The following is a 14346-nucleotide window of genomic DNA, read 5'->3' as shown; positions in this document are numbered from 1 at the left end:
TCCCCCTGATCCCGCCCAGAAACTAACCGAAACCAATCCTGCAGGATCTGCGGCTAGCTGCGCCAACTGCGCCATGGGTAACAAACTGAGCTGCTCCTGTGCCCCGCTGATGCGCAAGGCCTATCGCTATGAGGATTCCCCCTGGCAGAGTTCCCGTCGTCGCGATGGCCATCTATTGAGGTGGGTTATGGTCTTAGCTCTCGGGACTGAACCACTCTTTTAGCCCGACTCTGTTTATGTTCTCTGACTGCCGAAAACGAGGGCTCCAATTACAACCGCCACCACTACCAACTACTGAACCACAATTGAATTCGCTCTTTCGATAACTTTTTTCAATCCAACTAATTGTGTTCTTCTTCTGGTTTTTCTTTCTTTCACAAAAAAAAAAATATGTATAATACAATTTACCAACTTACGACAAAATCGAACAAATATATGTACACCTCCAAACCACAAAACACAAATTGATGCGGCCAAACCACCAAACCACCACAACAACTACAAATGTATCCTGCTTCAACTTTTCCTTCCTACCTACGACTGCAACTACAACAACTATATCAACAAAATGTGTTTCTTTGTTTTCCAAACTATCCTTAACCTATCCAAAAAACCAACCAAACCTCCAATCGATAATTAAAAAATATAACAATCAAATCAAATGTCCAACCAAACCACAAAACACTAAACACAAAACATTGTTAAAACCTAATTAACCAACGATAGTTCGTTCAGGTTGTGGGCAGAGGTCTTCCATGTATCAGCCAGCGGAGCCGGCACCGTCAAATGGCAACAAGTGTCCGAGGATTTGGTTCCTGTGAACATCACCTGCATTCAGGACTCGCCCGAGTGCATCTTTCACATCACCGCGTACAACAGTCAGGTGGACAAGATACTCGATGTGAGACTTGTGCAGCCAGGTGAGTGCACATTCGTTGGGCGCCAGTGTCAAGGGTCAACTAATTGGAGTTCCGCCCCTCCGACCTTTAGGTACACGCATTGGCCAGGCATCGGAATGCTTTGTTTACTGGAAGGATCCCATGACCAACGACACCTGGGGCCTCAACTTCACATCGCCCATCGATGCCAAACAGTTCCGCGAGTGCTGTGTAAGTATTCTCTTACGGTCTGGCAAAGCAAACATTTTCGCATAGCGATGACAACAACAATGCCAATGAAAAACAAAAAAAAATATATATAATTTGAAAAACAAAAACAGCCTAAGAAAAACAAAAAAAAAAAAATTGAAATTAATTCAAAACCAACCTCAACTGATACCGATACCGAAATAAAACCTCAGCCACCCCACAAATAATACAGCAACACTAACAGAGGTCTGGCGGCGAGCTGTAATCATGCCCGCCAGCTGGAGCACTCAGCTGAGCCACCAACCCCGAACCACTACCAAAATCAGAACCACCAGAACCACCGTACCAAGCCAAAAAACCGAACCACCCACCCACAGAACACTCATTGACATACTATACACAGACTAACAGTAGCAAAACACTGAGAGAACCAAGTTGTCGACCAAAATGGTGACGATTAAAATGATAACGACAATGATTATGATGTTGATGCTGCCGCTGACGACGATGATAATGATAATGATAAAGATGATATTGATAATATGAGCCAGTTGATGTTTGCTTTGCATATAAAACACATCTCTCTAGCCATGTACTTTAACTATCCACATTCAATCTCAAGGTTCAGTGCCGCAAGTACTCGAACAATCTGAAGATGAAATCATATAAAAAGCTCTTCATTCGCTCACTATCACCGCAGAGTCACGGTCACTGTCATAGTCACAGTCACAGTCACACACTACGTTTATGCCAAGCACGAACTTGTATTTTGTTGTCCAAATTTAAATAGTTGACCATGACTGGTGAAAAACTTAAATGTCAATAGCATACAAACAGTAATTGAAGGTTTTCAAAATCACTTACTACTTTAAATTAATATCTTCTTTTTGGAAAAAATTGTTCAAGATTGGTTCTGAAATTTCTTTCTACAATCGTCTTTGCATAAACGGAATTACAATCCCTGCATAAAATAAACTCTCTAAAACACTCACCGTTACATAACTCTTCCCTGTAATCGCTAATTAGTTGGAAAACTTGATGATTTGAAGAAATTGGTTCGCTGAAATTTGAAGACAATTTTCATTCGTTTTTTGTTTAGTTTCAAAAATTGTTTTTAGTTGTATGTGGAATTATGCGTTTTTTGATTTCTAGCTTATGTCCATAGACAAATTTGGCCAAGTAAAGTATAATCGTAGTATTTATAGACACACACTCACACACATGAAAACACAGGCACACATACAGAAACATGCATCTGAAAAATGATCAAAAGATAACTCATAAGTAGTCAGAAATTGAGGGAGAAATTCTAGAGATGTGCAATAGCTAAGATTTTCTGTCCGATTTCCCAATCCTTTGAAGCAAACTTAATCTGTAAATACTCTCTGAAAATATTTATTTAGAATTATGTATTAAATGTACAAGTTCCCAATAATATGACAATCAAAACTGATATTAAGTTCAGCTAAACTTTAACCCTCTGTACTACTTAATTTCTGAACTATTCTCATCCATAAAGCTATCATCTCCACAGACACATTTTAAACTGAAACTTGAACCCATCTGTGTACACACTTACCATACGCCTATTAATATTTAGATTCTAATATAATGTAGTCAGACATAAACTATCTGGACTAGCCAAGTCTAATAATTGTTTCATTTTCTTTTCTTACTTTGCGCATCATTTGTTGCAGGTGTCTTACATTGTAAAAAAATACGTTAGTATCGCTTCATATTATTTCTTTCCCACTGTGTACAGTGTACATTCACACAGCCACACACCAATGAATAATTCTTGTTTCACCTAAGTGTCGTTTGATCGCCGATAAAGATAATAATACTAATAATGATAATAACAATATCCATGTAAAAGTTCACCCTCCTTTAAACGAATATCTCTGTTCAAACCGCAATGTCGGGCATGAGTAAGATTTTTCCATAAGTGTTTCACACCACAACAACCACATACTGAGTGTCGTAATTGTTGTAAACTTTTCTGCTCTATGTGTCCACCCACCACAAGAACCAACCACCCACCGAACCACCGAACCACCACCCACCAGCCCCAGTTTTCCACCCACTCTCGCTTTCACTCTCAGTGTTCAGATATCTCACCTGAAGTTCCTTGTCCTAGGACTCATTTGTAAATGTGATTCATCCAAGTGTGAAGATGAACAGCGAAAACTATCCGATAACACCGAACACAGACAGACACACGCCACACACATACGAACACACACACACACTAAAATTTGTTAAATGTATTTATATTATATATTCTTTCATTTCTTTTTCTCTCTTCTAATCATTTTTCGAAATCATTGTCGAAACACGCCAAACTCAAAAACTATAAATCCTTCGAAATATTTCATTTTTAAATGCATTTCATTTCGTACTTCAATTCGAAACATTTTCAAAAACAACCGATACCAAAATGAAAACCGACGGATATGTTTCTTTCGAAATTTATGAATGAAAAACACGCAACTCCAACAAACAACAAACAAAACTCAACAACAACTCAACTACAACAACAATACCAAAAAATCCCCCCGAATAAAAACATTCTGAATGTACACCACGATTCTCTCTGAAATCTATTCTATATATGAACCCCCTCGTTTTCCCCCTTCGAAATGCTTTTACTATCTAACAATAATTTTATTTAACTACTCTAAATATATATTTATGTATAAATATATTTTCAACTCGATTCGTTTGCATTTCACGTGTGCCACAAAACCAAAAAAAACTGAAAACCAAAACTAAATTTCCGACAATAAATGAATAAATGAAATGAATGTTTGTAAATTAAATGAAATTAAAATTTGACCGCAATGATGATCGATCAACGATGTAAATAACTGTGGAATCGTACAAATGAAAATGCAAAAGAAAAACGCAAAACGCTTTAAAACAATCGCACGTATCCTCTACTACAATACCGTTACCTATCCCCTACAATCCGTTTCCGACGAGCCCTAATCCGATATCCCGATCCCGATAATCCCGATCCATCCTCTCCCACTCCGAGATCCCATGCAAGTGGGCGGTTTACGAATCGAAGCAGTTTTCAAAAATCAAAACCAGTATCACTCCAGTGAGAGCTAGATTTGATAGTTAGAGCCAGAAATAGTTGCAGATATAGCGCATATATATTCTTGGAGCATCATTTATCGCCTCGAAGGCGGCTTCCATGGAGGTTTCTGAAACCGAATCGAATCCAGGCACATGGAACCATTGTTATATTCAAGCAAACGCACATGCTTACAATAAATTGTTAAAGTTAACCCCAAATCAAAGTTCAATAATCAAAAGAAACGTTAACGTTAGGCTAAGTGAATGTTCGGCTAAAACAAAGCTATATCGCTATATAGAACAATCAAGTTATCGATTACTAAATTGCGCTAAGCGCTAAGGAGACACAAGCGCTGCAAGTAAATATAACCAAACCAAATCTCGTTGGTGTCCCACACACTCTATTACTAATTTCTATCACTATCTAGTTATTGTACTAAAGTAGATCCAGGCTTTTAGCACCCAAAGTCAAGCTTCAAACTTTACTTCCTGCACCTGCTCTACTACTGTTACTCGTAGACGTTCTCTAAGATATTTCGGAACACTATCCTTTAGTAACTTAAAAAAAAAAAACACACTGACACGTCTATTTCGCCGAGCTGTTAAAGGCAACTCGAGCAACACAGATCTCCAAGGAGAGTTAACCCCAGATGATATAATGGGTGTTAAGCAAAGATATATATAGAGGAAGAGACAGATTAGAAAGAGGAGAAACCGCACACACAGAACCTTGTAATCCCAATCAACTAACCTAATGATAGTGCGACGTTTTACAGTCGCCTTCTTTCAAATTTTCACGAAAGGCCTCGTCGTCGTACTCGCTGAAATTGGACCCCCCCGGCAAGGGCAAGGTGAAGGCCAAGCGAAAGCCGCTCAGCACTCCGGCGTCGCCATCTCGCGTCCGCCAGGAGCCCCAGTGCACCTGCATGTCCGCCGAGCAGTATGCGCGCCTGCGCACCGATCCCCGTGTTAGAGGTGAGATTACTACTCCATAAGCCCCGAGATACAAAAAAAAATGCAATCAAAAGAAAGCAAGATATCCCCGAACAAGAGTCCATAAAAAACCCGGAAAGATAGCAAGTTTTATGTTTTGATTTAATCCAAACAACCTCTCACCCAACCAACCCCCTCCAAGTTTGTAACTCGAACATTTGCGAACTCAGTGCTTAGCGACTAGGCGACAAGATCCACCGCATCCCCACCCATCAAAACTCACCGCCATCCTCATTGCAGGTTCATCCACTTTGCCGCGAAACGTTGGTTCGCACCGAATCACCGACGTCGACGGCCAGCAGCAGGTGGGCTCCGGAAAGGTGGTCAGTGCGGTGAGCAGCACCTCGCTGTACGACAACGTGGCCAGCGGAGGTCCCGGCCAGGGCCAGGGAGCAGGTGAGGATCCACCGAGGAACCAAAGGAACTAACTCTGATTTTAATATGAAATATATCCTTTAGATACCCTCCCGCGTCAGATGAAGGGCGGCCAGCAGGACAGACAGGATGTGGCCAATGCCGGCGTGAATACCAACACTCCCGGCGTCATCGTCACCGGAGTGGGCAACGTGGGCAGCGATATGTGCGGCCAGAATCATGTGGGCTCACAGGTGGGCAACGACGACCCGACTGCGTGCCAAATGGACATGGATCTCTCCAAGAGCGAGGGCACTCAGGCCGGCGGAGGACTGCACCAGAGCGTGGGCACATGCACCTCCTCCTCCAAGGGAACCGGCACTCGCAACAAGGACTTTGGCGATGATATGGTTTGTTTACTGTCAAATTGTAAACATACACAGAGGAAATTGAATTTTAAAATTATTTATTTAAAATCTAAAACAAGAGTAGGTTAGACGTTTTTAAGAGTCTTTATAAAATGCTAAAATTCTTCATTTATTTTCAATGCTAGCTCAGGCAAGTCCTTTAGTAGACAATGTATTTTTTGATAGGTTATGAAGATCCTACATATGTTAGCTGTGTTTCTTTTTCAAATTTGAACAACGAAAAGTTTTCATACATTTTCTTAGATTGATATTCTAACGATCTCAACTCAGAACATATTCCTGAACTTCTACTTTAAAACATTGTCTTAAATAGATAACTTAAGGATCTTCTTAGTAATAGAAAGCCTTTATAGTTATTAATACAAACATTAGCTGACTTTGTAGTAGATTGTTTCTAAAGCAAGCGTAGTGAGATTTTCATACATTTCAAAAAGTCGAAAGTTCAGTTTCTAGTTATTTAGATAATTAAAAAAAAATAAAAAACTCTGTATCTAATTTTAATACTAACACAATAAGTAACAAGTAACGGATATAGGTACTCTTTATTGGAATCTTAAAAGAAGGAACCTATTTTTCTTACAAAAGTTTTTATAAATATTATTTTGGTATACTAGAATTATAGATAATATAAATTCGACTGATTATTAAGAAAGCAAAATCACAATGTCCAACTAGTAGCTACTAAATGCCGCTTTTAAGCCACCTTTCTCTGTGTGCACCCAACGAGCTAAGCCACCCACTCATGCACCACCTGTCACCCCCACTCTTGACCCACAGACACGCGACGCGCACTCGCACGACATGCACCAGCATAACGTAATCAACAACAACACCCGGCGGAAGACCAAGAGCACCGAGGACATGAACGTGGACACCAGCACACTGAAGCGCATGCTGAAGCCGATGCCCAGCACCGAGTCGCCGGTGACCTCGCCGGAGATGGGGCGTCGGCGCTACAACTACTACAATGCGAATGCGGCCCAGACATTGGGCCACCCGCCGCACATGCATCAGCATGGCATGGCGATGGGCATGGGCGGCGGCGGCGGAGGAGGAGGCGGTGGCCACCACATCATGAACAACAACACGATGGGCCGTACCAGCAGTCAGTCGTCGCGCTTCTCCGGCTCGAGGTGGGTGTTCTTGTTGGTTTGTTAAGTATACACGCCTCTAACTGAACTACTTGTCCCCCAGATCCTCGCATGAAATCGGACGTGGCTATCCACCGCGTAATCTCTACCTGGAGCTGGAGCGGGAACGCAGCTGCATCGAGGGTTCGCCCCCATCCGATAATGTCATGTTCGACAACCAGTGCTATGCGACCACTCCGAGCTCCAGTAATGGCAACTCGGATCAGGATCAGTCCTACGGGCAGCAGCAGTCGTCGGGTCAGCATCCCCAGCAGCAGCAAGGACCTCCGCAGCGATCCTCGCGCCATCAGCACCATCATCAGCAGGCCCCGAATGTGACCCCCACCCCGGGATCGCCCACTTCGCGGCTGCTGCTCGAGTACGAGATGCATCTGAGGAACACTCTGGCCAAGGGCATGGATGCCGAGTCCTATAGTCTTCACACCTTTGAGGCCCTGCTCTCGCAAAGCATGGAGAATCTGGGTGAGCTGGCTCGAGATTCTCGAGATTATACCATGTTTTTGTTAACTTTATTGGTTGGTTTTTTACTCACTTCATTTCTCGTTGTTGTGGTAGCTGAACGTTTTGTTATTCCGTTTCTTTCGCTTCGCTTAATTGAATTTCTTTCTTAATTAGCTTTTGGGTAGCGAAATTCACCGGGAAACGTAACAACCTGTCAGCTAGTCAGTCAGTCCGCGGAAGCCAATCGAACCCATGTCAGCGTCCTAATAAAGTCAGGTGCTTTGTTCGGGGGCAGGTGGACTGCCTAGGAATGGCTTGGTAATCTGATTAAATAAGAATGGGAATGTTGAATGTGGTAATCGAGAAGGATTGGCAAAGGTCTGAAAAGGCAATAGAGAACTCCAAGCGAAATGGGCTAAAATATTCCAGTTTTGTAAGAGAGGCATATTGTTCATTGATTCAAACATCAAAATAATAACCAACATAATATTTTTAAAGCACTTGTTTAAAATGTCTTGTTGTAAGAGATACTGAGAAACTTTTTTTTTTTAATCTTGAAGTTTTTAGCAACTTTGAGTTACATTTGTAAGAATTTTTGGCTTTTTAAAACAGATCAGTAAGAATCAGTGGGAAAATATAACTTATATGTATAGGATTATATTGGTATTATAGGTTTGTACTGGTATGTTATAAAAAAGTTCTTTAAACTAGTTTAAAAGTTGTTCTTGTAATGTTAGGATGTTACATAAAAGTTAATACTTACGAAAATAATTTGTGTGCTTTCTTACTTTTAAAACATCTAAGTGTATAACTATAGTTTTCTAATTTGCATTTGCCATGCAGCCTATTTATTACGATTACCTTTACATTTACATTTTTAACTTGATCTTCCGTTTCCTTAAAATCGAATATTTATTACTACGTTCTTTTTTTTAACAATATACCATAATTGCTATCCATGTCACTTCATAAAATGCTCATCCATTACTCTCCTCGCATTGCCCACCGACACATCAACAACAACTACCAACAACACCACCAACAACTAAAATAATAACAACCACAACAATCCAACAACCATCATCAGAATTCGCTGAAAGCCTACCCGGATCGAACCAGCGCAGCCCATATCCACTACGTAGGCGTAAGTAGTTCCATTCCAAGTCCGCACGATCTCTTCCAGATTCAAATGCTCTAGCTAACTCTCACTCGATCACGATTCGATGCGAATTGAAGCCATAAGTCGATTGCATTTGCCTGCCATAGATTTTGGAATGCCTTCAACTAGGATTGAATTATTACTTCTATATCGAATCGAACTAATTGGTCTTAAACTATTTTATTCACAGCCAATGCCAAATCTTCCACATTGCCATTGCCGCCGCATCGACCCTTATCTACTATTCGCGATAAGGAAAGGGATCGCGATCGTGATGGTTACTACAGTGATCGCAATGAGTTGATAAGGGAGAGGGAACGCGAACGCGATCGTGGCTATCTATCGGATCATAACTCCAGGTGGGTTATACTTATATAAGAAAATATATATTAGAAGAACCTATCTAATATGATCTCCTTTAGTTTCTCCAACTCGCGTTGCGCATCTTGCATTGGCGAATCGGCTCGGGCCCAGTGGTTCCGCCACTCGGATGGCTGGCGTTCCGGAAGCTCCACAATTGGATCCGGATCGGGTCATGGTATGATGACCCAACAGGTTCCTGGCTCTGGGCACAAACGTTCGCCCTGGGATTCGTTGCCTTCATTGCGACAGGACAGCAGCCTCAACGATTCGGGGTACAAAAGTGCTCGTGCCGATTCCCTAGAACAACGGTGAGCTATTATATACTTAAGCATTATAAAGACTGGTCCAATAATATTATTATATTTATCAGTGCCGAGTTCATACGTCAGGATAGTTTGCGATCGGAGTATTTAAGCGATCGCGAGTCACGCTACGGAATTGTTCAACAGGCTTCCATTGAGAGCACCGATTCTAGGATGTGCTATCTAACTTCATCAGAGGTGAGTACCCTTCCTTGAAAGTGATTTTTGTTTTGTGGTGTGAATGTACTTAATGAATGTTTAAAATAAATGAAAATGTAAATGTTTTGTCATTTACTGAGAATGTATAAATACCGTTGAGGGAAGTACCAATTCAAATACCTATTTAAATGCTTCGTTTATAATATTTGCACTAGATTAAAACTTTGTTCAACTAAACTTTAATTAGTTGAGATATTCTAAGGATAACGGGTTGTAATAAATTACATTTCAACATTAGTTATGTGAAAAAGTATCTCAAATTTCATATTTGAGAGATCAATAATATTCACACTTGTTGGTCTTCGAAAAATGTTTTTAAAAGTACATTAATTTTTGAAAATCAAGCATTTGAGCTTAAATGAAAAAGCGTTAAGAAACTCCTTAAGTTTTCTAAACCATTCCAAATCCAAGAGAGACTATTTTAAATTAATAATAAAGTACCTAAACAGAAAGCTTAGATATTACAGCTCATAACTATTTTACCTACTGCATAATAAAAAGTATCCGCAGCCGCTTCCTTGACCTCGCCCACATAAATATTACATTATTCACCTTAAGTAAGCGTCCCCAACAAGAAACAAGAAAGTCACCTCCTCAATATTGCATTACCCACTCCAAATCGACTGCCACGAAATGTAATTTCCCATTCCCATTCGCAGAGAATGCAATTTCTTTAACCGAACGCTCAGCATTCGTCATAAGCCAGCATCCGACATCAATTGCTCAAATTCAAATTCTCGTTGGCAGCGCTCCGTACTCCAAGTCCGTACACCCAGTTCCGCCCACTTGCACCCCTTGACCCCTCGACCCGCCCATTGGTGGGCTGTGCTATTTATAGAGAGCCAACTGGGTCAACAGTGGCAACAGAAGCTGTAACACTAACAGCACCGACTCCTCTACCTTTAAATGTTAAGCTCAAGCCGCTGTTATAGCTTTGATATGACAGAATATAAACATATATATAGGGGTATATCAGGGATATATATATATATATATGGGTATATATTTTATGTGTATTTGCTTATTCAAAGCCGAAAAACGGCGAGGCAAATGAGAAGGGAAAGTCAAATGCAGCATAAATGATATTTTTAGTTGCAGCCCCAAAGCTGACCCAGTTTACGTTGATTAAAAACAAACTGCCATACACACACAGGCACACACACACTCGAACACCTAGAGAGCAGGACGACAGGCGCAGGACTCCCAAGCCAACAACAGGATGTAAAGCCCCGAAATACTTTCTCTTTCCTTTCTTTTTTTCGCCCATCTTGCAACTCCCTGGGATGATAGATGAGTCTGCTGTGATGCTGATGATGATGATGTTGATATACTATATCTATGTACTCTATCCCCCATTTGCCGGTAACGCCTTCGCCGAGTGGCCAAGTGGGCGTGGTCCCTGCATATGCATATTAATTGGCCACTCAAGAAATTTGTCTAGTTAGTGCCAAATTTATATGTCGCCTTGACACTAATGAGGCCTGCAACTCTAGTTGCATCCCTTTTTGGGGAGCAGGGGCATTTTTCCATTGTTACACTGACACATAAAAGGGAGAACTGAATTTTCCTACTGGTACTAGTCTTCCCCTCTCTCTCTCTCTCTTCCACCAAAAGGCTTTTCCAGCTTTTCTGCAGCGGCGCATGCGCTTTAACCGAGCACTCTCTCTCGGCTTTGGTCGGTCTGGCTTTCCAGGCTTTTCCTTCTATTCCAGCTGCGAAAGCTTCTCTTTCGCCGCTGCTTTTCGGCTGCTCTGCCGCTTTTCCCGCTGCTGCGATTTCCCAGTACCGTTCGCGCTCCGCTCCGCTTGCCGCTGCTGTCATTGCTGCTCTGCTGTTTTGCTGTTTTGCTGGCGATGCGCTAACTTTTGCTCTGTCGTTTTATAATCAACCGAAATTCCGATTCCGTAGTGTGTGTGTGCCTGCGTACGTGCGTGTGCGTGTGCTTCTCTATGTGTATGTGTGTGCGTGCGCGTGCCAGATTTGCAAACTTACGAAAATATTGCAATAAATAAAGTTTTTTCCGGTGGGAAGCCCAGAGCCGCACAAACTTGCTGCAAGAGATTCTCCTGTCGCCGCCGCCACACAATGGAAAATTGTGTATAAAAAATTGTTTTAAAATTCAGCCATCGAGCGGCAGTAACTGCAATTTTCTCTCATGTACATGTACAGCATGTGTGTCTGTGTGTGTGAGTGAGCGGCGCTCGAAAGTATGCAACGTGTGGAAAAATTCGCTTTATTGCAATTTTGTTGAACGTGAAAGACAGACAGCAAATAGCAACTAGCAACCAGCAACCAGCAAGCAGCAACCAGCAGCAGCAACAACAATCAAGCTACCAAAAACCCAACGCGACAATAATAATAACAATAAAAGGAGAGCTACAAGCACGTTAAGCAAGTAAATGTCAATAAAAAAAAGAATAAAAAGAGCCCCCATAATGTCAGACAGTGAGTGAGTGTTTTATGTGTTTTTGTGTGTCAAGCTGCGATTAAACGCTTGGTTAATCTCCCCCTAAGACCTTCTCAGTTGCCCAAATCAAAAGAGAACCCTAACCCCCAGCCAACCAGCCAGCCAGCAAGCCAGCCCATTCACATGATAATAAAAGTAAAACTCCCACCAGCACACAGTGCGTATGAGTAATGTTGTTAGGAAAGGGGTGAAGGGACGAGCCATCATGGCGTATGCGTGATGCGAGCACAAATCTCGGCCTAATGCAGCTCAGGCCAGCTTTCAATTAGTTCCCGGCCGCAATCGACAAACTGCAAAAGTAAGCCCCTTGAAAAGGTTCTGTGCAAAATAGAGCAAAAACTTGGCCAAATGCGATTAAGAAGAAACCACGTTTTCCTCAGTCACGTGTATGTATGAGTGTCACTGTGTGTGTGCATTTGCTTCAGTGTTTGTGAGCGTAGATGTTGTGTTTTGATAAGCCAGCCAAGTTTTCTATTGCAAATGTGTTTGTGGCCGCCGGCGATGAGCGGTCTTTCTATGGCTGCCCAAAAAACAGCAACCATTGATAAAAAAGTATGTTGATAACGATAATGATGATGCCATTAGATAAATTGAATGGAAATGAAGAGGAATTTGTGGTCCTGAAAGGGTTTACTATTCCCAATTGATTCGACCATTAGTGACATGTACCTCCCAGGCACGTTTTGGCCATGCTATTTCTGTGCTTGACAGTGACCACTGTACTTGGACGCTGAGCAAACACAGCTAAAAGTGCTGGGCAATGTTTGAATAATGTAAATCGTCTGCTGGCAGCCTTAACATGCCGCTGAAAGCTTCGTGAAAGCTTTTCTGTTAAGTAAGCGAGTAACGTAGTAGGGAAACGCGGGTCCAGGGACGTTTAAAAGAGGGGTTGGCCATCCTTTGAGGGGGATTTAAAAGCTTTGCGCTGTCCACAGGATGTGGCAATGTGGAAAGCGATGAAAAGGGGAGCAAAGGGGAATACCAAACCGGGCTGCTGTTAAGCTCCTTATGAGCCCCTGTAATGGGAGAGTCCTGTCCTGTCCGATGGTATGGGCAAGTGTTCCTGGCAGTTGATGAATTTTCAAGAGTCGTTCCCCCTTTTAATTGTGAATTTTCGATACAATTCGTGTGTGTGCCCACTTCATCAATTGCAGGGACATCATTAGCAGCTGAAATATTGAGCCCATTGTATAGATGGCATTCGATGACATATTTTTGTCTGGTTGCGAATAGTTTTTGGTCCCTGAAAATTTCTGCTGATAATATAATTTGACTAAACTGTCAGCTCATTGTGTGCATTCAACATTTTTTCACGCCAACAGAACCAGAAAGTTTTTATGACACTTTGGCAGGCCAAACTTTTTTCCGCTTTTTCCTTTTTTTTGGTTTTGGGCAAAAATTGAATGATAAAGTTTTCCAGCCCACTCTTTGGCGTATTGATTACAACTTTAGCATTTGGCATTCAGCTCGATTGGCTTAATGAGCCTGCATAATTTAAAGTACTTAAATATTAACAATATTGACATTCGCTTTATTTGCCCACCCCGAAAGAATAAAAAAAGGACGAGTCCCAGGGCAGTTCGCGGCCATCGGAATGATCAATCAAATTGATTAATTACCCCCCATGAGGCAACAACACAAGCAACACCAAATTAAACACATTTTAAATGCGTGGCAAGACATTAATTTATGCGACTTTGTGGTTTTTCTGACTGACACCAGAAAGGAGCTGCCCCAAAAAAGTTAAAATAAGAAGAAATAATAAAAGCAGCCAGGGAGGATGACATTCATTAGGCTAAGAACAGTTATCGAGAAAGGACCTGCGGCCGAGTTGGAAAGGGAAAAACTGTGTAAACACATAAGCCACTTTGGACCAGTTCAGGATTCCGGTTTAGCCCCCCGACTACTTCACGACTTGTTTGCGGGATGGCTTTGCTCATTAGCTTTATGTCCTTATCGGGGGAATTCCCTTTTTTAATTTTGTTTAATTTTCATTTTCGCACCTTTTTTTCCGAGTCGCTGCCAGCATTTCCACCCGCTGATATCATTAGGGCAAATTGATGAGCGTGCTGCCAAACAGCTGAGGCCACGCAAAAAACAAAAGCTGAAAACTTTGAGCAGGTGTGTGGGCTAAAAAGGGATGAATGGGGGGGAATCCCCGTGCAACGCTAAATCATTTGGCACAGAGCATTTCAAGCAAATTGACGTAGAGCAGGCTAAAAGGGAAAATAAGGAAAACCAAGGCAAAAAGCGAGGAAAAGCTGCTCGGGAAAAAAGGGCCCAGTCAAGAGAGAGATGTT

The 14346-nt window shown here is 41.8% G+C and overlaps 1 protein-coding gene across 10 annotated transcripts in view; it reads left to right on the top strand.

Annotated features, from left to right (window-relative positions):
* Positions 1-50: 50 nt before the first annotated feature.
* The window catches only part of sif (still life), an 85079-nt gene continuing 70783 nt past the window's right edge, over positions 51-14346 (top strand). For 3 of the 10 annotated variants that reach the window (XM_036815158.3, XM_036815157.3, XM_036815149.3), the window contains exons 1-11: positions 51-180; positions 727-920; positions 991-1109; positions 4946-5144; positions 5403-5558; positions 5622-5926; positions 6722-7077; positions 7139-7557; positions 8886-9054; positions 9118-9366; positions 9429-9558. In XM_036815158.3, coding sequence (XP_036671053.3) covers positions 74-180; positions 727-920; positions 991-1109; positions 4946-5144; positions 5403-5558; positions 5622-5926; positions 6722-7077; positions 7139-7557; positions 8886-9054; positions 9118-9366; positions 9429-9558 — 2403 coding nt within the window. In that variant the 5' untranslated portion in view covers positions 51-73. Of the gene's footprint in view, positions 181-726; positions 921-990; positions 1110-2785; positions 2810-4930; positions 5145-5402; positions 5559-5621; positions 5927-6721; positions 7078-7138; positions 7558-8623; positions 8681-8885; positions 9055-9117; positions 9367-9428; positions 9559-14346 lie in introns of all 10 variants that reach the window. The other 7 variants (XM_036815155.3, XM_036815145.3, XM_036815146.3 and 4 more) reach the window with 7 other exon arrangements.

Source organism: Drosophila suzukii, chromosome 3, assembly GCF_043229965.1.
Source record: "Drosophila suzukii chromosome 3, CBGP_Dsuzu_IsoJpt1.0, whole genome shotgun sequence".
In the NCBI taxonomy this organism is placed as follows: Eukaryota; Metazoa; Arthropoda; class Insecta; order Diptera; family Drosophilidae; genus Drosophila; species Drosophila suzukii.
The sequence above is the reverse complement of the archived record's forward strand: the minus strand, read 5'-3'. Positions and strand labels throughout refer to the sequence as shown.